Here is a 20,120-nt window from a genome sequence, read left to right as displayed (position 1 = left end):
GGGCAGCGGGAGAGAGGGAGTGTGAGGGGGCAGAGGGAGAGTGAGGTACAGCGGGAGAGAGGGAGAGTGAGGGGCAGCAGGAGGGACGAAAGTGTGGGGCAGCGGGAGCGAGTGAGTTTGAGGTGCAGCGGGATGGAGGGAGTAGCAGTGGGAGGGAGGGAAAGTGAGGGGCACAGGGAGAGAGGGAGAGTGCGGGGCACAGGGAGAGAGGGAGAGTGAGGGGCAGCGGGAGAGAAGGAGAATGATGGGCAGCAGAAGAGAGAGAGAGTGACGGGTAGAGAGTGAGAGTGAAGGGAAGTGCAGGAGAATGTGGGGAAGAGAGGGGAAGTGAGGGGTAGAGAGGGGAATGAGGTGAAGAGACAGGAAGTGAGGGGAAGAGGGAGAGAGAGAGTTGGGCAGGAGCGGGAGAGAGAGTGAGTGTGAGGGGAAGAGCGGCAGCGAGAGTGAGGGGAAGAGGGAAAGAAAGAGTGTGACGGGAAGAGGGAAAGAGAGCGAGGGGCAGAGGAGAGAGGGAGTGTGAGGGGCAGAGGGAGAGAGGGAGAGTGACGGTCAGAGGTAGAGAGGGAGAGTGGGGGCAGAGGGATAAAGGGAGAGTGAGGGGCAGAGAGAGACAGCAGAGTGAGGGGCAGCGGGAGAGAGGGAGAGTGAGGGGCAGCGGGAGAGAGAGTGAGGAGCACCGGGTTGAGAGAGAGTGAGGGGCAGTGGGGGTGAGGGAGAGTGTGGGGCAGCGGGAGAGTGAAGGGAAGCGGGAGAGAGGGAGAGTGAGGGACAGCGGGAGAGAGGGAGAGTGGTGGGCTGCGGGAGAGAGGGAGGGTGAGGGGCAGCGGGAGAGAGAGAGTGAGGGGCACTGGAGGTGACGGGGAGTGAGGGGCAAATCGGGAGAGAGGGAGAGTCAGGGGCCGCGGGAGAGAGAGAGTGAGGGGCAGCGGGGGAGAGGCAGAGTGAGGGGCAGCGGGAGAGAGGGGGAGTGAGGGAAAGCGGGAGAGAGGGAGAGTGAGGTGCTGAGGGAGAGAGGGCGAATGAGGAGCAGCGGGAGCGAGGGTGTGTGAGGGGCAGTGGAAGAGAGGAAGAGTGAGGGGCAGCGGGAGAGAGGTAGAGTGAGGGGCAGAGGGAGAGAGGAAGAGTGAGGGGCAGCGGGAGAGAGGCAAAGTGAAGGGCAGAGGGAGAGAGCGCGAGTGAGGGGCTGGTGGAGAGTGAGGGGAAGTGGGAGAGTGATTGGCAGCGGGAGAGACGGAGAGTGGGAGGGAAGCAGGAGAGAGGGAGAGTGAGGGGTAGCAGGAGAGAGGGATGGTGAGGGGCAGCAGGAGAGAGGGAGAGTGAGGGGCAGCGGGAGAGTGAGGGAAGAGGGAGAGCGAGAGAGTGAGGGTAAGATGGAGAGCATGAGAGTGAGGGGAAGAGTGAAAGCGAGAGAGTGAGTGGAAGAGGGAGAGCGAGAGAGTGAGGGAAAGATGGAGAGCGAGAGAGTGAGGGAAAGATGGAGAGCGAGAGAGTGAGTGGAAAAAGGAGAGCGAAAGATTGAGGGGAAGAGGAATAGCGAGAGAGTGAGGGTAAGATGGAGAGCGTGAGAGTGAGGGCAAGAGGGAGAGAGTGAGGGGAAGTGGGAGAGAGTGAGGGGAAGTGGGAGAGAGTGAGGGGAAGTGGGAGAGAGTGAGGGGAAGTGGGAGAGAGTGAGGGGAAGAGGGAGAGAGTGAGGGGAAGAGGGAGAGAGTGAGGGGAAGAGGGAGAGAGTGAGGGGAAGAGGGTGGGAGTGAGGTGAAGAGGGAGGGAGTGAGAGGAAGAGTGAGGGAATGAGGGTAAGAAGGAGAGAGAGTGAGGTGAAGAGAGAGAGAGTGAGGGGCACAGGGACAAAGGGAGAGTGAGGGGCAGCGGGAGAGAGGGAGAGTGAGGGGCAGCAGGAGAGAGCGAGAGTGAGGGGCAGAGGGAGAGTGAGGGGCAGAGGGAGAGTGAGGGGCAGAGGGTGAGTGAGGGGAAGTGGGAGAGAGGGAGAGTGAGGGAGGGTGGGAGGGAAGCGGGAGAGAGGGAGAGTGAGGGGCAGAGGGAGAGAGGTAGTGTGAGGGGCAGCAGGAGAGCAGGAGGTTGAGGGGCAGAGGGAGAGCGGGAGATTGAGGGGCAGAGGGAGAGAGGGAGAGTGAGGGGCAGAGGGAGAGAGGGAGAGTGAGGGGCAGAGAGAGAGAGGGAGAGTGAGGGGAAGTGGGAGAGAGTGAGAGTGAGGGGCAGCAGGAGAGAGGGAGAGTGGGAGGGAAGCAGGAGAGAGGGAGAGTGAGGGGCAGAGGGAGAGAGGGAGTGTGAGGGGCAGCAGGAGAGCAGGATGTTGAGGTGCAGAGGGAGAGCGGGAGATTGAGGTGCAGAGGGAGAGAGGGAGAGTGAGGGGCAGCGGGAGAGAGGGAGAGTGAGGGGCAGCGGGAGAGGGGGAGAGTAAGGGAAAGTGGGAGAGAGGTTTAGTGAGGGGCAGAGGAAGAGAGGGAGAGTGAGGGGCAGCGGGAGGTAGGGAGAGTGAGGTGCAGCGGGAGAGGGGGAGATTGAGGGGTAGCGGGGGGGAGAGTGAGGGACAGCGGGAGAGAGGGAGAGTGAGGGGCAGCGGGAGAGCGGGTGATTGAGGGGCAGAGGGAGAGTGAGGGGCAGCGGGAGAGCGGGTGATTGAGGGGCAGAGGGAGAGTGAGGGGCAGCGGGAGAGAGGGAGAGTGAGGGGCAGCGGGGGCGAGGGAGAATGCGGGGCAGCGTGAGAGAGGGAGAGTGGTGGGCTGCGGGAGAGATGGAGGGTGAGCGGCAGCGGGAGAGAGAGAGTGAGGGGCACCGGAGGTGACGGAGAGTGAGGGGCATCGGGAAAGAGGAAGAGTCAGGGGCCGCGGGAGAGAGAGAGAGTGAGGGGCAGCGGGGGTGAGGGAGAGTGAGGGGCAGAGTGAGTGAGGGAGAGTGAGGGGCAGCGGGAGAGAGGGGCAGTGAGGGAAAGCGGGAGAGAGGGAGAGTGAGGTGCTGAGGGAGAGAGGTCGAATGAGGGGCAGCGGGAGAGAGGGTGAGTGAGGGGCAGTGGGAGAGAGGAAGAGTGAGGGGCAGCGGGAGAGAGGTAGAGTGAGGGGCAGCGGGAGAGAGGTGGAGTGAGGGGCAGAGGGAGAGAGGAAGAGTGAGGGACAGCGTGAGAGAGGGAAAGTGAGGGGCAGAGGGAGAGAGCACAAGTGAGGGGCTGGTGGAGAGTGAGGGGAAGTGGGAGAGAGGGAGAGTGAGGGGCAGCGGGAGAGGCGGAGAGTGGGAGGGAAGCAGGAGAGAGGGAGAGTGAGGGCAGCGGGAGAGCGGGTGATTGAGGGGCAGAGGGAGAGTGAGGGGCAATGGGAGAGAGGGAGAGTGAGGGGCAGCGGGGGTGAGGGAGAGGGAGAGTGGTGGGCTGTGGGAGAGAGGGAGGGTGAGGGGCAGCGGGAGAGAGGGAGTGTGAGGGGGCAGAGGGAGAGTGAGGTACAGCGGGAGAGAGGGAGAGTGAGGGGCAGCAGGAGGGACGAAAGTGTGGGGCAGCGGGAGCGAGTGAGTTTTAGGTGCAGCGGGATGGAGGGAGTAGCAGTGGGAGGGAGGGAAAGTGAGGGGCACAGGGAGAGAGGGAGAGTGCGGGGCACAGGGAGAGAGGGAGAGTGAGGGGCAGCGGGAGAGAAGGAGAATGATGGGCAGCAGAAGAGAGAGAGAGTGACGGGTAGAGAGTGAGAGTGAAGGGAAGTGCAGGAGAATGTGGGGAAGAGAGGGGAAGTGAGGGGTAGAGAGGGGAATGAGGTGAAGAGACAGGAAGTGAGGGGAAGAGGGAGAGAGAGAGTGTGACGGGAAGAGGGAAAGAGAGCGAGGGGCAGAGGAGAGAGGGAGTGTGAGGGGCAGAGGGAGAGAGGGAGAGTTAGGGGCAGAGCGAGAGAGGGAGTGTGAGAGGCAGAGCGAGAGAGGGAGTGTGAGGTACAGCGGGAGAGAGGGAGAGTGAGGGGCAGTAGGAGCGACGAACGTGTGGGGCAGCGGGAGCGAGTGAGTGTGAGGGGCAGCGGGAGGGAGGGAGAGTGAGTGGCAGCGGGAGGGAGGGTGAGTGAAGGGTACAGGGAGAGCGGGAGAGTGAGGAGCACCGGGGGTGAGGGAGAGTGAGGGGCAGTGGGAGAGAGGGAGAGTCAGGGGCCGCTGGAGAGAGAGAGTGAGGGGCAGCGGGGGTGAGGGAGAGTGTGGGGCAGCGGGAGAGAGGGAGAGTGAGGGGAAGCGGGAGAGAGGGAGAGTGAGGGGCAGAGGGAGAGAGGGCGAGTGAGGGGGCAGGTGGAGAGTGAGGGGCAGAGTGAGTGAGGGTGAGTGAGGGGCAGAGGGCGAGAGGGAGAGTGAGGGGCAGCGGGAGAGAGGGAGAGTTTGAGGCAGCAGGAGAGAGTGAGAGTGAGGGGCAGAGGAAGAGATAGGGGAAGAGAGAAAGAAAGAGTGACGGTAAGCGGGAAAGAGAGTGAGGGGAAGAGGGAGAGCGAGAGAGTGAGGGGAAGAGGGAGAGCGAGAGAGTGAGGGGGAGAGAGAGCAAGAGAGGGAAGGGAAGAGGGTGTGAGTGAGGGTTAAGAGGGAGGGAATGAGGTTAAGAGGGAGAGAGAGAGTGAGGTGAAGAGTGATAGAGTGTGTGGGGCAGAGTGAGAGAGGGTAAGTGAGGGGCAGCTGGAGAGAGGGAGAGTGTGGGGCAGCGGGAAGGTGTGAGTGTGAGGGGCAGGGAGAGGGAGGGAGAATGAGGGGCAGCGGGGGCGCGGAGAGTGAGGGGCAGCAGGAGAGAGGGCGAGTGAGGGGCAGAGGGAGAGTTAGGGCCAGCGGGAGAGTGGGAGAGTGACGGTCAGAGGTAGAGAAGGAGAGTGAGGGGCAGAGGGATAGAGGGAGAGTGAGGAGCAGAAGGAGAGAGAGAGTGAGGGGAAAAGTGAGCGAGGGAGTGAGGGGAAGAGAGAGAGCGAGAGAGTGAGTGGAAGAGGGAGAGTGAGAGAGGGGAAGAGGGAGAGGGTGAGGGGAAGAGGGAGGGAGTGAGGAAGTGTGAGGGAATAAGGGGAAGAGGGAGAGAGGGGTGAAGAGTGAGAGAGAGTGAGCGGCACAGGGAGAGAGGGAAAGTGAGGGGCAGCGGGAGGGAGGGAGAGTGAGGGGCAGCGAGAGAGTGAGGGGAAGAGGGAGAGCGAGAGAGTGAGGGGAAGAGGGAGAGTGAGAAAATGAGGGGAAGAGGGAGAGCGAGAGAGTGAGGGTAAGATGGAGAGCGTGAGAGTGAGGGTAGAAGGAGAGGGAGAGAGTGAGGGTAAGATGGAGAGCTTGAGAGTGAGGGTAGAGGGAGAGCGAGAGAGTGAGTGGAAGAGGGAGAGCGAGAGAGTGAGGGGCAGAGGGAGAGAGTGAGGGGAAGAGGGTGGGAGTGAGGTGAAGAGGGAGTGATAGGAAGAGCGAGGGAATGAGGGGAAGAAGGAGAGTGAGGTGAAGAGTGAGAGAGAGTGAGGGGCAGCGGGAGAGAGGGGGAGTGGGGGCAGAGGGAGAGAGGGAGAGTGACAGGCAGAGGTAGAGAGGGAGAGTGGGGGCAGAGGGATAAAGGGAGAGTGAGGGGCAGAGAGAGACAGCAGAGTGAGGGGCAGCGGGAGAGAGGGAGAGTGAGGGGCAGCGGGAGAGAGAGTGAGGAGCACCGGGGGTGAAGGAGAGTGAGGGGCAGCGGGAGAGAGGGAGAGTCAGGGGCCGCTGGAGGGAGAGAGAGTGAGGGGCAGCGGGGGTGAGGGAGAGTGTGGGGCAGCGGGAGAGAGGGAGAGTGAGGGGAAGCGGGAGAGAGGGAGAGTGAGTGGCAGAGGGAGAATGAGGTGCAGAGGGCGGGTGAGGGGCAGAGGGAGTGAGGGAGTGTGAGGGGCAGAGGGAGAGAGGGAGAGTGAGGGGCAGAGGGATAGAGGGAGAGTGACGGGCGGAGAGAGAGAGCAGAGTGAGGGGCAGCAGGAGAGAGGGATAGTGAGGGGCACAGGGAGAGTCAGGGGCAGAGGGATAGAGAGAGTGAGGGGAAGGGAGAGAGAGAGAGTGACAGGTAGAGAGTGAGAGTGAAGGGAAGTGCAGGAGAATGTGGGGAAGTGAGGGGTAGAGAGGGGAATGAGGTGAAGAGACAGGAAGTGAGGGGAAGAGGGAGAGAGAGAGTTGGGCAGGAGCTGGAGAGAGAGTGAGTGTGAGGGGATGAGGGGTAGCGAGAGTGAAGGTAGAGGGAAAGAGAGTGTGACGGGAAGAGGGAAAGAGAGTGGGGTGCAGAGGGAGAGGGGCAGAGTGAGGGGCAGAGGGAGAGTGAGGGTCAGAGGGAGAGAGGGAGAGTGAGGGGCAGAGGGAGAGAGGGAGAGTGAGGGGCAGAGGGAGAGTGAGGGGCAGAGATAGTGAGAGAGTGAGGGGAAAAGTGAGGAGTGAGTGAGGGGAAGAGAGAGAGTGAGCGGTAGAGAGAGAGTGACGGGTAGAGAGTGAGAGTGAAGGGAAGGGCGAGAGAATGAGGGGAAGAGTGGGGAAGTGAGCGGAAGAGAGTGGGAGTGGGGTGAAGAGACGGGAAGTGAGTGGAAGAGGGAGAGAGAGAGTGGGGCAAGAGGGGGAGAGAGAGTGAATGTGAGGGGAAGGGGGCGAGAGAGTGAGGAGAAGAAGGAAAGAAAGAGGGTGTGACGGGAAGAGGGAAAGAGTGAGGGGACGAGGGAGAGCGAGAGAGTGAAGAGAAGAGGGTGAGCGAGAGAGAGGGGAAGAGGGAGAGTGAGGGGCAGAGTGAGAGAGGGAGAGTGAGGGGCAGCAGGAGAGAGGGAGAGTGAGGGGCAGAGCGAGAGAGGGAGAGTGAGGGGCAGAGCGAGAGAGGGAGAGTGAGGGGCAGAGGGAGAGAGGGAGAGTGAGGGGCAGAGGGAGAGAGGGAGAGTGAGGGGCAGCCGGTGAGCGAGAGAGTGAAGGGAAGAGGGAGACAGTGAGGGGGAAGAGGGAGAGAGAGGGGAAGAGGGAGAATGTGAGGGGAAGAGGGTGGGAGTGAGGTGAAGAGGGAGGGAGTGAGAGGAAAAGTGAGGGGATGAGGGGAAGAAGGAGAGAGCGAGTGAGGTGAAGAGTGAGAGGGAGTGAGGGGCACAGGGAGAGAGGGAGAGTGAGGGGCAGCGGGAGAGAGGGAGAGTGAGGGGCAGAGGGAGAGTTAGGGACAGCGGGAGAGAGGGAGATTGACGGGCAGAGATAGAGAGGGAGAGTGGGGGCAGAGGGATAGAGGGAGAGTGAGGGGCAGAGAGAGACAGCAGAGTGAGGGGCAGCTGGAGAGAGGGATATTGAGGGGCAGAGGGAGAATGAGGTGCAGAGGCTGAGAGGCAGAGGGAGTGAGGGAGTGTGAGGGGCTGAGTGAGAGAAGTAGAGTGAGTGGCAGAGGGATAGAGAGAGTGAGGGGAAGTGGGAGAGTGATTGGCAGCGGGAGAGACGGAGAGTGGGAGGGAAGCAGGAGAGAGGGAGAGTGAGGGGTAGCAGGAGAGAGGGATGGTGAGGGGCAGCAGGAGAGAGGGAGAGTGAGGGGCAGCGGGAGAGTGAGGGAAGAGGGAGAGCGAGAGAGTGAGGGTAAGATGGAGAGCATGAGAGTGAGGGGAAGAGTGAAAGCGAGAGAGTGAGTGGAAGAGGGAGAGCGAGAGAGTGAGGGAAAGATGGAGAGCGAGTGAGTGGAAAAAGGAGAGCGAAAGATTGAGGGGAAGAGGAATAGCGAGAGAGTGAGGGTAAGATGGAGAGCGTGAGAGTGAGGGCAAGAGGGAGAGGGAGGGAGTGAGGGGAAGAGGGAGAGAGTGAGAGGAAGAGGGAGAGTGTGAGGGGAAGAGGGTGGGAGTGAGGTGAAGAGGGAGGGAGTGAGAGGAAGAGTGACGGAATGAGGGGAAAAGGAGAGGGAGAGTGAGGGGCAGAGGGAGAGTTAGGGGCAGCGGGAGAGAGGGAGAGTTAGGGGCAGCGGTTGAGAGGGAGAGTGAGGGGCAGAGGGATAGAGGGAGAGTGAGGGGCAGAGAGTGAGAGCAGAGTGAGGGGCAGCGCGAGAGAGGGATAGTGAGGGGAAGTGGGAGAGAGGGAGAATTAGGGGCAGCGGGAGAGAGGGACAGTGGGAGGGAAGCGGGATAGAGGGATAGTGAGGGGCTGAGGGATAGTCAGGGGCAGAGGGAGACTGAGGGGGAGAGGGAGTGAGAGAGCGAGGGGAAGAGCGAGAGCAAGGGGAAGAGGGAGAGCTAGAGAGCGAGGGGAAGAGGGAGAGCGAGGGGAAGAGGGAGAGCGATGGAATGAGCGGAAGAGGGAGAGCGAGAGAGCGAGTGGAAGAAGGAGAGCGAAATAGTGAGGGGAAGATGGAGAGCGAGAGAGTGAGGGTAAGATGGAGAGCGTGTGCGTGAGAGTGAGGGTAGAGGGAGAGCGAGAGTGTGAGGGGAAGAGGGAGAGAGTGAGGGGAAGAGGGAGAGAGTGAGGGGAAGAGGGAGAGAGTGAGGGGAAGAGGGAGAGAGTGAGGGGAAGAGGGAGAGTGTGAGGAGAAGACGGAGAGTGTGAGTGGAAGAGGGAGAGTGAGGGGGAGAAGGAGCGAGAGTGCAAGGGGAAGAGCGAGAGCAAGAGGGCGAGGGGCAGAGGGAGAGTGAGGGCAAGAGGGAGCGAGAGTATGAGGGGAAGAGGGAGAGCGAGAGAGTGAGTGGAAGAAGGTGTGCGAAAGAGTGAGGGGAAGACCGAGAGTGAGAGAGTGAGGGTAAGATGGAGAGCGTGAGAGTGAGGGGTAGATGGAGAGCGAGAGAATGAGGGGAAGAGGGAGAGCGAGAGTATGAGGGGAAGAGGGGGAGCGAGAGAGTGAGTGGAAGAAGAAGAGCGAGAGAGTGAGTGGAAGAGGGAGAGCGAGAGAGTGAGTGGAAGAGGGAGAGCGAGAGGGTGAGGGGAAGAGGGAGAGGGTGAGGGGAAGAGGGTGAGGGTGAGGGAAAGAGGGTGGGAGTGAGGTGAAGAGGGAGGGAGTGAGAGGAAGTGTGAGGGAATGAGGGGAAGAGGGAGAGAGAGGGGTGAAGAGTGAGAGAGAGTGAGGGGCACAGGGAGAGAGGGAGAGTGAGGGGCATTGTGAGGGAGGGAGAGTGAGGGGCAGCGGGGAAGCGAGAGAGTGAGGGGAAGAGGGAGAGCGAGAGAGTGAGGGGAAGATGGAGAGTGAGAGAATGAGGGGAAGATGGAGAGCGTGAGAGTGAGGGGAAGAGGGAGAGCGAGAGAGTGAGTGGAAGAGGGAGAGCGAGAGGGTGAGGGGAAAAGGGAGAGGGTGAGGGGAAGAGGGAGAGGGTGAGGGGAAGAGGGAGAGGGTGAGGGGAAGAGAGTGGGAGTGAGGTGAAGAGGGAGGGAGTGAGAGGAAGTGTGAGGGAATGAGGGGAAGAGGGAGAGAGAGGGGTGAAGAGTGAGAGAGAGTGAGGGGCACAGGGAGAGAGGGAGAGTGAGGGGCATTGTGAGGGAGGGAGAGTGAGGGGCAGCGGGGAAGCGAGAGAGTGAGAGGAAGAGGGAGAGCGAGAGAGTGAGTGGAAGAGGGAGAGCGAGAGGGTGAGGGGAAGAGGGAGAGGGTGAGGGGAAGAGGGAGAGGGTGAGGGGAAGAGGGTGGGAGTGAGGTGAAGAGGGAGGGAGTGAGAGGAAGTGTGAGGGAATGAGGGGAAGAGGGAGAGAGAGGGGTGAAGAGTGAGAGAGAGTGAGGGGCACAGGGAGAGAGGGAGAGTGAGGGGCATTGTGAGGGAGGGAGAGTGAGGGGCAGCGGGGAAGCGAGAGAGTGAGAGGAAGAGGGAGAGCGAGAGAGTGAGGGGAAGAGGGAGAGTGAGAGAATGAGGGGAAGATGGAGGGCGTGAGAGTGAGGGTAGAGGGAGAGCGAGAGAGTGAGTGGAAGAGGGAGAGCGGAGAGTGAGGGGAAGTGGGAGAGTGTGAGGGGAAGAGTGAGAGAGTGAGGGGCACAGGGAGAGAGGGAGAGTGAGGGGCAGCGGGAGAGAGCGAGAGTGAGGGGCAGAATGAGAGTTAGGGACAGCGGGGGAGAGGGAGAGTGACGGGCAGAGGTAGAGAGGGAGAGTGAGGGGCAGAGGGATAGAGGGAGTGTGAGGGGCAGAGAGAGAGGGCAGTGTGAGGGGCAGCGGGAGAGAGGGATAGTGAGGGGCAGAGGGAGAGTGAGGGGCAGAGGGAGAATGAGGTGCAGAGGGAGGGTGAGGGGCAGAAGGAGTGAGGGAGTGTGAGGGGCTGAGTGAGAGAAGTAGAGTGAGCGGCAGAGGGATAGAGAGAATGAGGGGCAGAAGGAGAGAGAGAGTGAGGGGAAAAGTGAGAGAGGGAGTGAGGGGAAGAGAGAGAGACAGAGAGTGACGAGTAGAGAATGAGAGTGAAGGGAAGTGCAGGAGAATGTGGGGAAGTGAGGGGTAGAGAGGGGAATGAGGTGAAGAGACAGGAAGTGAGGGGAAGAGGAAGAGAGAGAGTTGGGCAGGAGCTGGAGAGAGAGTGATTGTGAGGTGATGAGGGGTAGCAAGAGTGAGGGTAGAGGGAATGAAAGAGAGTGACGGGAAGAGGGAAAGAGAGTGGGGTGCAGAGGGAGAGGGGCAGAGTAAGTGCAGAGAGAGAGGGAGAGTGAGGGGCAGAGGGAGAGAGGGAGAGTGAGGGGCAGAGGGAGAGAGGGAGAGTGAGGGGCAGAGGGAGAGAGGGAGAGTGAGGGGCAGAGGGAGAGAGGGAGAGTGAGGGGCAGAGGGAGAGAGGGAGAGTGAGGGGCAGCGGGAGAGAGGGAGAGTGAGGGGCAGCGGGAGAGAGGGAGAGTGAGGGGCAGCAGGAGAGAGGGAGAGTGAGGGGCAGAGGGTGAGAGGGAGAGTGAGGGGCAGAGGGAGAGTGAGGGGCAGAGGGAGAGTGAGGGGCAGCGGGAGAGAAGGAGAGTGAGGGGCAGCGGGAGAGAGGTGGAGTGAGGGGCAGCGGGAGAGAGGGAGAGTGAGGGGCAGCTGGAGAGAGGGAGAGTGAGGGGGAGCGAGAGAGTGAGGGGAAGAGGGAGCAAGAGATTGAGGGGAAGAGGGAGAGTGAGAGAATGAAGGGAAGAGGGAGAGCGAGAGAGTGAGTGGAAGATGGATTGCATGAGTGTGGGGGGAAGAGGGAAAGCGAGAGAGTGAGTGGATGAGGGAGAGCGAGAGAGTGAGGGGAATAGGGAGAGAGTGAGGGGAAGATTCAGAGAGTGAGGGGAAGATTCAGAGAGTGAGGGGAAGAGGGAGAGAGTGAGGGGAAGAGGAAGAGTGTGAGGGGAAGAGGCTGGGAGTGAGGTGAAGGAGGGAGTGAGAGGAAGAGTGAGGGAATGAGGGGAAGAAGGAGAGAGATAGTGAGGTGAAGAGTGAGAGAGTGAGGGTCACAGGGAGAGAGAGAGAGTGAGGGGCAGCGGGAGAGAGGGAGAGTGGGGGGCAGAGGGAGAGTTAGGGACAGCGGGAGAGAGGGAGAATGATGGGCAGAGGTAGAGAGGGAGAGTGATGGATAGAGGGAGAGTGAGGGGCCGAGAGAGAGAGCAGAGTGAGGGGCAGCGGGAGAGAGGATTAGTGAGGGGCAGAGGGAGAGTGAGGGGCAGAGGGAGAATGAGGTGCAGAGGGAGGGTGAGGGGCAGAGGGAGTGAGGGAGTGTGAGGGGCTGAGTGAGAGAAGTAGAGTGAGCGGCAGAGGGATAGAGAGAGTGAGGGGCAGAAGGAGAGAGAGAGTGAGGGGAAGAGAGAGAGAGTGACGGGAAGAGAGTGAGAGTGAAGGGAAGTGCAGGAGAATGTGGGGAAGTGAGGGCTAGAGAGGGGAATGAGGTGAAGAGACAGGAAGTGAGGGGAAGAGGGAGAGAGAGAGTTGGGCAGGAGCTGGAGAGAGAGTGAGTGTGAGGGGATGAGGGGTAGCGAGAGTGAGGGTAGAGGGAAAGAAAGAGAGTGTGACGGGAAGAGGGAAAGAGAGTGGGCTGCAAAGGGAGAGGGGCAGAGTGCGTGTCAGAGGGAGAGAGGGAGAGTGCGTGTCAGAGGGAGAGAGGGAGAGTGCGTGTCAGAGGGAGAGAGGGAGAGTGCGTGTCAGAGGGAGAGAGGGAGAGTGCGTGTCAGAGGGAGAGAGGGAGAGTGAGGGAGAGAGGGTAAGATGGAATGCGTTAGTGTGGGGGGAAGAGGGAGAGCGAGAGAGTGAGTGGAAGAGGGAGAGCGAGAGAGTGAGGAGAAGAGGGAGAGAGTGAGGGGAAGAGGGAGAGAGTGAGGGGAAGAGGGAGAGAGTGAGAGGAAGTGGGAGAGAGTGAGGGGAAGAGGGAGAGTGTGAGGGGAAGAGGGTGGTAGTGAGGTGAAGAGGGAGGGAGTGAGAGGAAGAGTGAGGGAATGAGGGGAAGAACGAGAGAGAGAGTGAGGTGAAGAGTGAGAGAGAGTGAGGGGAAGAGAGAGTGAGGGGTAGAGAGAGAGTAACGGGTAGAGAGTGAGAGCGAAGGGAAGGGCGAGAGAATGAGGGAGAGAGTGAGGTGATGAGTGAGAGAGAGTGAGGGGCACAGGGAGAGAGGGAGAGTGAGGGGCTGCAGGAGAGAGGGAGAGTGAGGGGCAGAGGGAGAGTTAGGGTCAGCGGGAGAGTGGGAGAGTGAGGGGCAGAGGGATAGAGGGAGAGTGAGGGGCAGAGAGTGAGAGCAGAGTGAGGGGCAGCGGGAGAGAGGGATAGTGAGGGGAAGTGAGGAGAGAGGGACAATGAGGGGCAGCGGGAGAGAGGGAGAGTGGGAGGGAAGCAGGATAGACGGATAGTGAGGGGCAGAGGGAGAGTGAAGGGCAGAGGGAAAATGTGCAGAGTGAGTGAGGGAGTGTAAGGGGCTGAGGGAGATAAGTAGAGTGAGCAGCAGAGGGATAGAGAGAGTGAGGGGCAGAAAGAGAGTGAGAGGAAAAGTGAGTGAGGGGAAGAGGGTGATAGAGCGAGTGAAAGAGGGAGAGCGAGAGGGAGAGTGAAAGAGCGAGGGCAAGAGGGAGAGCGAGAGAGCGAAGGGAAGAGGGAGATTGAGGGGCAGAGGGAGCGAGAGTGCGAGGGGAAGATGGAGACCGTGAGACTCAGGGGAAGAGGGAGAGCGAGAGAGTGAGTGGAAGAGGGAGAGCGAGAGACTGAGGGGAAAAGGGAGAGGGTGAGGGGAAGAGGGAGAGGGTGAGGCAAAGAGGATGGGAGTGAGGTGAAGTGGGAGGGAGTGAGAGGAAGAGTGAGGGAATGAGGGGAAGAGGGAGAGAGGGAGGGGTGAAGAGTGAGAGAGAGTGAGGGGCACAGGGAGAGAGGGAGAGTGAGGGGCAGCGGGAGGGAGGGAGAGTGAGTGGCAGCTGGGGAGCAAGAGAGTGAGGGGAAGAGAGAGAGAGAGTGTGACAGGTAGAGATCGAGAGAGAGTGACGGGTAGAGATCGAGAGAGAGTGACGGGTAGAGATCGAGAGAGAGTGACGGGTAGAGATCGAGAGAGAGTGACGGGTAGAGAGAGAGAGACAGTGGCGGGTAGAGAGTGAGAGTGAAGGGGAGTGCGAGAGAATGTGGGGAAGAGAGGGGAAGTGAGGGGTAGAGAGGGGGAATGAGGTGAAGATACAGGAAGTGAGGGGAAGAGGGAGAGAGAGAGTGAAGAGAAGAGGGAGAGCAAGAGAGTGAGGGGAAGAGGGACAGTGAGGGGCAGAGGGAGAGCGAGGGGCAGCGGGCGAGAGGGAGACCGAGGGGCAGCGGGAGAGAGGGAGAGTGAGGGGCAGAGGGAGAGAGGGAGAGTGAGAGGCTGAGGGAGAGAGGGAGAGTGAGGGGCAGTGGGAGAGAGGGAGAGTGAGGGGAAGTAGGAGAGAGGGAGGGTGAGGGGCAGCAGGAGAGATGGAGAGTGGGGGGCAGCGGGAGGGAGGGAGAGTGAGGGGCAGCGGGAGGGAGGGAGCATGAGGTGCAGCGCGGAGCGAGAGAGTGAGTGGAAGAGGGAGAGCAAGAGAGTGAGGGGAAGAGGAAGAGTGAGAGAGTGAGGGGAAGAGGAAGAGTGAGAGAATGAGGGGAAGAGGGAGAGAGTGAGTGGAAGAAAGAGAGCGAAAGAGTGAGGGGAAGAGGGAGAGCGAGAGCGTGAGGGTAAGATGGAGAGCGTGAGAGTGAGGGGAAGAGGGAGAGCGAGAGAGTGAGTGGAAGAGGGAGAGCGAGAGAGTGAGGGGAATAGGGAGAGAGTGAGGGGAAGAGGGAGAGAGTGAGGGGAAGAGGGAGAGAGTGAGGGGAAGAGGGTGGGAGTGAGAGGAAGAGGGAGGGAGTGAGAGGAAGAGTGAGGGAATGAGGGGAAGAATGAGAGAGAGAGTGAGGTGAAGAGTGAGAGAGAGTGAGGGGAAGAGAGAGTGAGGGGTAGAGAGAGAGTAACGGGTAGAGAGTGAGAGCGAAGGGAAGGGCGAGAGAATGAGGGAGAGAGAGAGTGAGGTGATGAGTGAGAGAGAGTGAGGGGCACAGGGAGAGAGGGAGAGTGAGGGGCAGCGGGAGAGAGGGAGAGTGAGGGGCAGAGGGAGAGTTAGCGGCAGCGGGAGAGAGGGAGAGTGACGGGCAGAGGTAGAGAGGGAAAGTGAGGGGCAGAGGGATAGAAGGAGAGTGAGGGGCAGAGAGAGAGAGCAGAGTGAGGGGCAGCAGGAGAGAGGGATAGTGAGGGGCAGAGGGAGAGTGAGGGGCAGAGGGAGAATGAGGTGCAGAGGGAGGGTGAGAGGCAGAGGGAGTGAGGAAGTGTGAGGGGCTGAGGGAGTGAAGTAGAGTGAGCGGCAGAGGGATAGAGTGAGAGGCAGAAGGAGAGAGAGTGTGAGGGGAAGAGGAGTAGCGAGAGTGAGGGGAAGAGGGAAAGAAAGAGAGTGTGACGGGAAGAGGGAAATGGAGTGAGGAGAAGAGGGAGAGCGAGGGAGTGAGGGGAAGAGGGAAAGAAAGAGAGTGTAACGGGAAGAGGGAAAGAGTGTGAGGGGAAGAGGGAGAGCGAGGGAGTGAGGGGAAGCGGGTGAGGGAGAGTGTGAAGGGGAAGCGGGTGAGGGAGAGTGTGAAGGGGAAGCGGGTGAGGGAGAGTGTGAGGGGAAGAGGGGGAGCGAGAGAGTGAGGGGAAGAGGGAGAGTGAGGGGAAGAGGGAGAGCGAGAGAGTGAGGGGAAGAGGGAGAGCGAGAGAATGAGGGGAAGAGGGAGAGCGAGAGAATGAGGGGAAGAGGGAGAGCGAGAGAGTGAGTGGAAGGAGAGCGAGAGAGTGAGTGGAAGGAGAGCGAAAGAGTGAGGGGAAGACGGAGAGCGAGAGAGTGACGGTAGGATGGAGAGCGAGAGAGTGAGGGTAAGATGGAGAGCGTGAGCGTGAGGGGAAGAGGGAGAGCGAGAGAGTGAGTGGAAGAGTGAGGTGAAGAGGGAGAGGGTGAGGGGAAGAGGGAGAGTGTGAGAGGAAGAGGGTGGGAGTGAGGTGAAGAGGGAGGGAGTGAGAGGAAGAGTGAGGGAATGAGGGGAAGTGAGTGTGAGGGGCAGCGGGAGGGAGAGTGAGGGGCAGCGGGGGAGAGAGAGACTGGGGTGAAGAGTGAGAGAGGGTGAGGGGCACAGGGAGAGAGGGAGAGTGAGGGGCAGCGGGAGAGAGGGAGAGTGAGGGGAAGTGGGCGAGAGGGAGAGTGAGGGGCAGCGGGAGAGAGGGAGAGTGAGGGGTAGCGGGAGAGAGGGAGAGTGAGGGGCAGAAGGAGAGTGAGGGGCAGCGGGAGAGAGGGCGATTGAGGGGCAGATGGAGAGTGAGGGGCAGAGAGTGAGGGAGAGTGAGGGGCAGAGGGCGATAGGGAGAGTGAGGGGCAGAGGGAGAGAGAGAGTGAGGGGAAACGTGATGAGGGAGTGAGGAGAAGAGAGAGTGAGGGGTAGAGATTGTGAGAGAGTGAGGGGTAGAGAGAGTGAGGGGTAGAGAGTGAGATAGAGTGAGGGGTAGAGAGAGAGTGAGGGGTAGAGAGAGAGAGAGTGAGGGGTAGAGAGAGAGAGAGAATGGGGAGTAGAGAGAGAGCGAGAGTGAAGGGAAGGGCGTGAGAATGAGGGGTAGAGAGGGGAAGTGAGGGGAAGAGAGGGGGAGTGAGGTGAAGAGATGGGAAGTGAGGGGAAGAGGGAGGCAGGGAGTGAGGGAGAGGGTCGGGGAAGAGGGAGAGAGTGAGGGAGAGCGATGGAAAGAGGGAGAGTGTGAGGGGAAGACAGAGTGAGAAAGTGAGGGCCAGGGGGAGAGGGAGAGTTAGGGGAAGAGATGGAGGGTGGGGGGGGAAGGGAGGGAGGGAGAGTGGGGGGGGGGGCAGAGAGAGAGAAAGGGAGGGAGGGTGGGTGGGGGTTGGGAGGGACTAGTATTTATTATCCAAGAAAATTACAATTGACCTCTTTACAATTGGTGCAAACTCTTAAATAAAAGTCTTTTTCATACATTCTTACAAACAATTACAGATTCCCTAGACATTTTAGAGAAATGTTCCTTACTATACTGCTTCCCAGTCAAGGATCATCACAAAATATTGAGGGTGGGCAAGGCTCTGCAGTTTAGGAAGATAGGAACAGGTATAGGCCATTCAGACTTTTGAACATGTTCAACCATTCAATTAAATGATGCCTGATCTGTTTCTTAGTTCAATCTACCTGCTTTGGTTCCAAAACCCTTAGTAATAAGGAAGTACACAGTGGTACCCAGGGGCTGTTATTCGGATCACTGCTCTTTTTGATGCATCTTAATATTAATGACCCACAGTGCTGTTAGGGAGGGAGTTTCAGGATTTTGACCCAGTGACAGTGAAGGAACTGCGATATATTTCCAAGTCAGGATGGTGAGTAGCTTGGAGGGGAACTTCTAGGTGGTGGCGTTCTCATGTATCTGCTGCCCTTGTCCTAGACGGTAGCGGTCATGGGTTTGGAAGGCGCTACCTAAGGAGTCTTGGAGAGATTCTGCAGTGCATCTTGTAGACGGTACACACTGCTGCTACTGTGCGTCAGTGGTGGAGGGAGTGAATGTTTGCGGAAAGGGTGCCAATCAAGTGGGCTGCTTTGTCCTGGATGGTGTTAAGCTTCTTGAGTGCAGTTGGAGTTGCACTCACTCAGGCAAGTGGGGAGTATTCCATCACACTCCTGACTTGTGTCTTGTAGATGGTAGACAGGCTTTGGGGAGTCAGGAGGTGAGTTACTCGCAACAGGATTCTTAGCCTCTGACCTGCTCTTGTAGCCACAGTACTTATATAGCTAGTCCAGTTCAGTTTCTGGTCAATGGTAACCCCCCCAGGATGTAGATAGTAGGGGGATTCAGCGATGGTAATGCTTTTGAATGTCAAGGGACGATGGTTAAATTCTCTCTTTTTGGAGATGGTCATTGCCTGGCACTTGTGTGGCACAAATGTTACTTGCCACTTGTCAGCCCAAGTTCAGATCTTGTTGCATTTGGACATCGACTGCTTCAGTATCTGAGGACTCACAAATGGTGCTGAAACATTATGCAATCATCAGCGAGCATCCCCACTTCTGACTTCATGACAGAAGTAAGGTCATTGATGAAGCAGCTGAAGATGGTTGGGTCTAGGACACTACCATGAGCAACTCCTGCAGCAATGTCCGGCAACTGAGATGTTTGACCTCCAACAACTACAACCGTCTGCCTTTGCACTAGGTATGACTGCAACCAGTGGAGAGTTTTCCCCAATTCCCATTGACTCCAATTTTGCTTAGGCTCCTTGATGTCACACTCGGTCAAATGCTGCATTGATGTCAAGGGTAGTTACTCTCACCTCTCCTCTGGTCCTCAGCTCTTTTGTCCATGTTTGAACCAAGGCTGTACTGAAGTCAGGAGCTGAGTTGCCCTGACAGAACCCAAACTGAGCGTCAGTGAGCATTTTATTGCTAAGTAAGTGCTGCTTGATTGCACTGTTTTTGACTCCATCATTACTGATGGGACAGTAATTGGCCAGGTTGGATTCGTCCTGCTCTTTTGGGGACAAGAACTACCTGGGCAATTTTCTACATTTCTGGGTAGATGCCAGTGTTGTTGCTGTATTGGAATAGCTTGGCTAAAGACACGGCAAGTTCTGGAGCACAAGTTTTCAGTACTATTGCTGGAATATTATCAGGGCCCGTAGCCTTTGCTGTATCCAGTGCCTTCAGCCATTTCTTGATATCGTGTGGAGTGAATCAGATTGGCTGAAGACTGGCACCTGTGATGCTGGGGTCCTCCGGAGGAGGCCGAGATGGATCACCCACTCGGCACTTCTGGCTGAAGATTGTTGCAAATGCTTCAACCTTCTCTTTTGTACTGATGTGCTGGACTCCTCCATTATTGAGGATGGGATAGTTGTGGAGCCTCCCCCTCCACTGAGTTGTTTAATTGTCCACCACCATTCACGACTGGATGTGCCAGGACTGCCACCGGCCACCATTTCAAAGTTTCACAACGACACAAAACTTGAAGAAGTAGGAAACAGTGAAGAGGACAATGACAGACTGGTGAAATGGACAGCTGGAATTTAAAGTTGAAAGTAATACATTTTTGTAGTAATATTGAGATAATCTAAATGAAATTATCAAATGATACAGCAGAGGACATTTGGTCCATTGTGCCTGTGTTTGAAATGTTAACATTTTAAAGCAATTACAGGAACATATAGACGCAGTGGTTCAAATGCATACATTTCTGATAGTTACAGGACAAATTGATACATCCAATAAGAAAGCATTTTAGGATAATAGAGTGGTTAGATCACAGAAGGAGGCCATTCAGCTTGTCATGTCTGTGCCAGCATATCCACTGGCAGACAGGTTCGTAATTGGGAATAGTAGCATAGTGGTAATGTCACTGGACTCATAATCCAGAGACCTGGACTAAATCTCTGGAGGTATGAGTTCACATTAATTAATATTCTGGAATATAAAGCTAAACTCAGTAAAGATAACCATGAAACTACTGGATTGTTGTAAAAACCCATCTGCTCTCTTAATGTCCTTACCAGGTCTGGCTTATGTGTGACTCCAGACCCACAGCAATATGGTTGACTGTCCTCTGAAATGGCCCAGCAAGCCATGTATCAAACTGCTACAGAAATCAACTCAGAATAAAACCATTTGGATCACGACAAAAGCATGTCCTACCCTATTGACCCTGCAAAGTCCTCCTTACTAACATCTAGTATTTAGTTGCTCTGGGAGCCCTCATTATTGACTCCGGACCCTGTGCAGTCTCATGGCATCAGAACAAACACGGTTCTGGAAACCTCCTGCTGATTTCCACCAACCACCCTGCCTCAGCTGATGAATCGCTACACCTCCCTGTTGATTACCACTTGGAAGAAGTACTGAGGGTGGCAAGAGCACATAATGCACTCTGGGCAGGCGACTTCAATTTCCATCACCAAGATTGGCTTGCTAGTACCAATAATGACCGAACTGGCCAAGCTCTGAAAGACACATCTGCCAAACTGGGCCTGCAGCAGGTGATGAGAGAACCATCAAGAGGAAAAAAAATTACTTGTCCTCATCCATCTATGCGTCGTAGATGCATCTTTCCATGACAGCATTGGTAGGAGTAACCAAAGCAGAGTCCTTGAGGAGATGAAGCTCCATCTTCATAGTGACCATAGCCTCCATCATGTTATGCAGAACTACCACTGTGCTAAATGAGATAGATTCAGAACAGATCTAGCAGCTGAAATCTGGGTTTCCATGAGGCACTGTGGGCCATTAGCAGCAGCAAAATTATATTCCACCATCTGTAACCTCTTGACCCAGCATATTCCTCACTCTACCGTCAAACTAGAGGACCAACCCCAGTCTACATGAGGAATGTAGGAAAGCATGCCAAAAGCAGCACCGCACATACCTAAACATGAGATATCAACCTGGTGAAGCTACAACACAGGAGTACATGTCTTTTAGACTAAGGAAGCTGCATGCTGGCAACGGAACTAAGCATAATAACTAATCTCATAACCGATGGATCAGATCAAAGCTCTGCAGCCCTGCCACATCCAGTCATGAATGGTGGTGAACAAATGGTCAGCTAACCAAATGGCAACTCCTCTGCCATTTCCTGGTTCCCCATTATTATTTCCCCAGCCTCATTCTCTAAGGGGCCTATGTTTGCTTTGGCTTCTCTCTTCCTCTTTATATACTTAAAGAAGCTCTTACTGCCTGTTTTTATATTACTTGCCAGTTTACCCTCAAAGTTTATGTTCTCCCTCTTTATTATTTTTTGGTCATCTTTTGTATTTTTTAAAT

At 57.6% G+C, this 20,120-nt stretch overlaps 1 protein-coding gene across 1 annotated transcript in view; it reads left to right on the top strand.

The window, feature by feature from the left end:
* Positions 1-20,120, top strand: part of nr2c2 (nuclear receptor subfamily 2, group C, member 2) — a 347,317-nt gene that overhangs the window by 217,526 nt on the left and 109,671 nt on the right. The window contains exon 7 of the mRNA XM_041191833.1: positions 7,605-7,621. Coding sequence (XP_041047767.1) covers positions 7,605-7,621 — 17 coding nt within the window. The remainder of the gene's footprint in view (positions 1-7,604; positions 7,622-20,120) is intronic.

The sequence above is a fragment of the Carcharodon carcharias genome, chromosome 7 (genome assembly GCF_017639515.1).
Source record: "Carcharodon carcharias isolate sCarCar2 chromosome 7, sCarCar2.pri, whole genome shotgun sequence".
Classification (NCBI taxonomy): domain Eukaryota; kingdom Metazoa; phylum Chordata; class Chondrichthyes; order Lamniformes; family Lamnidae; genus Carcharodon; species Carcharodon carcharias.
The sequence above is the reverse complement of the archived record's forward strand: the minus strand, read 5'-3'. Positions and strand labels throughout refer to the sequence as shown.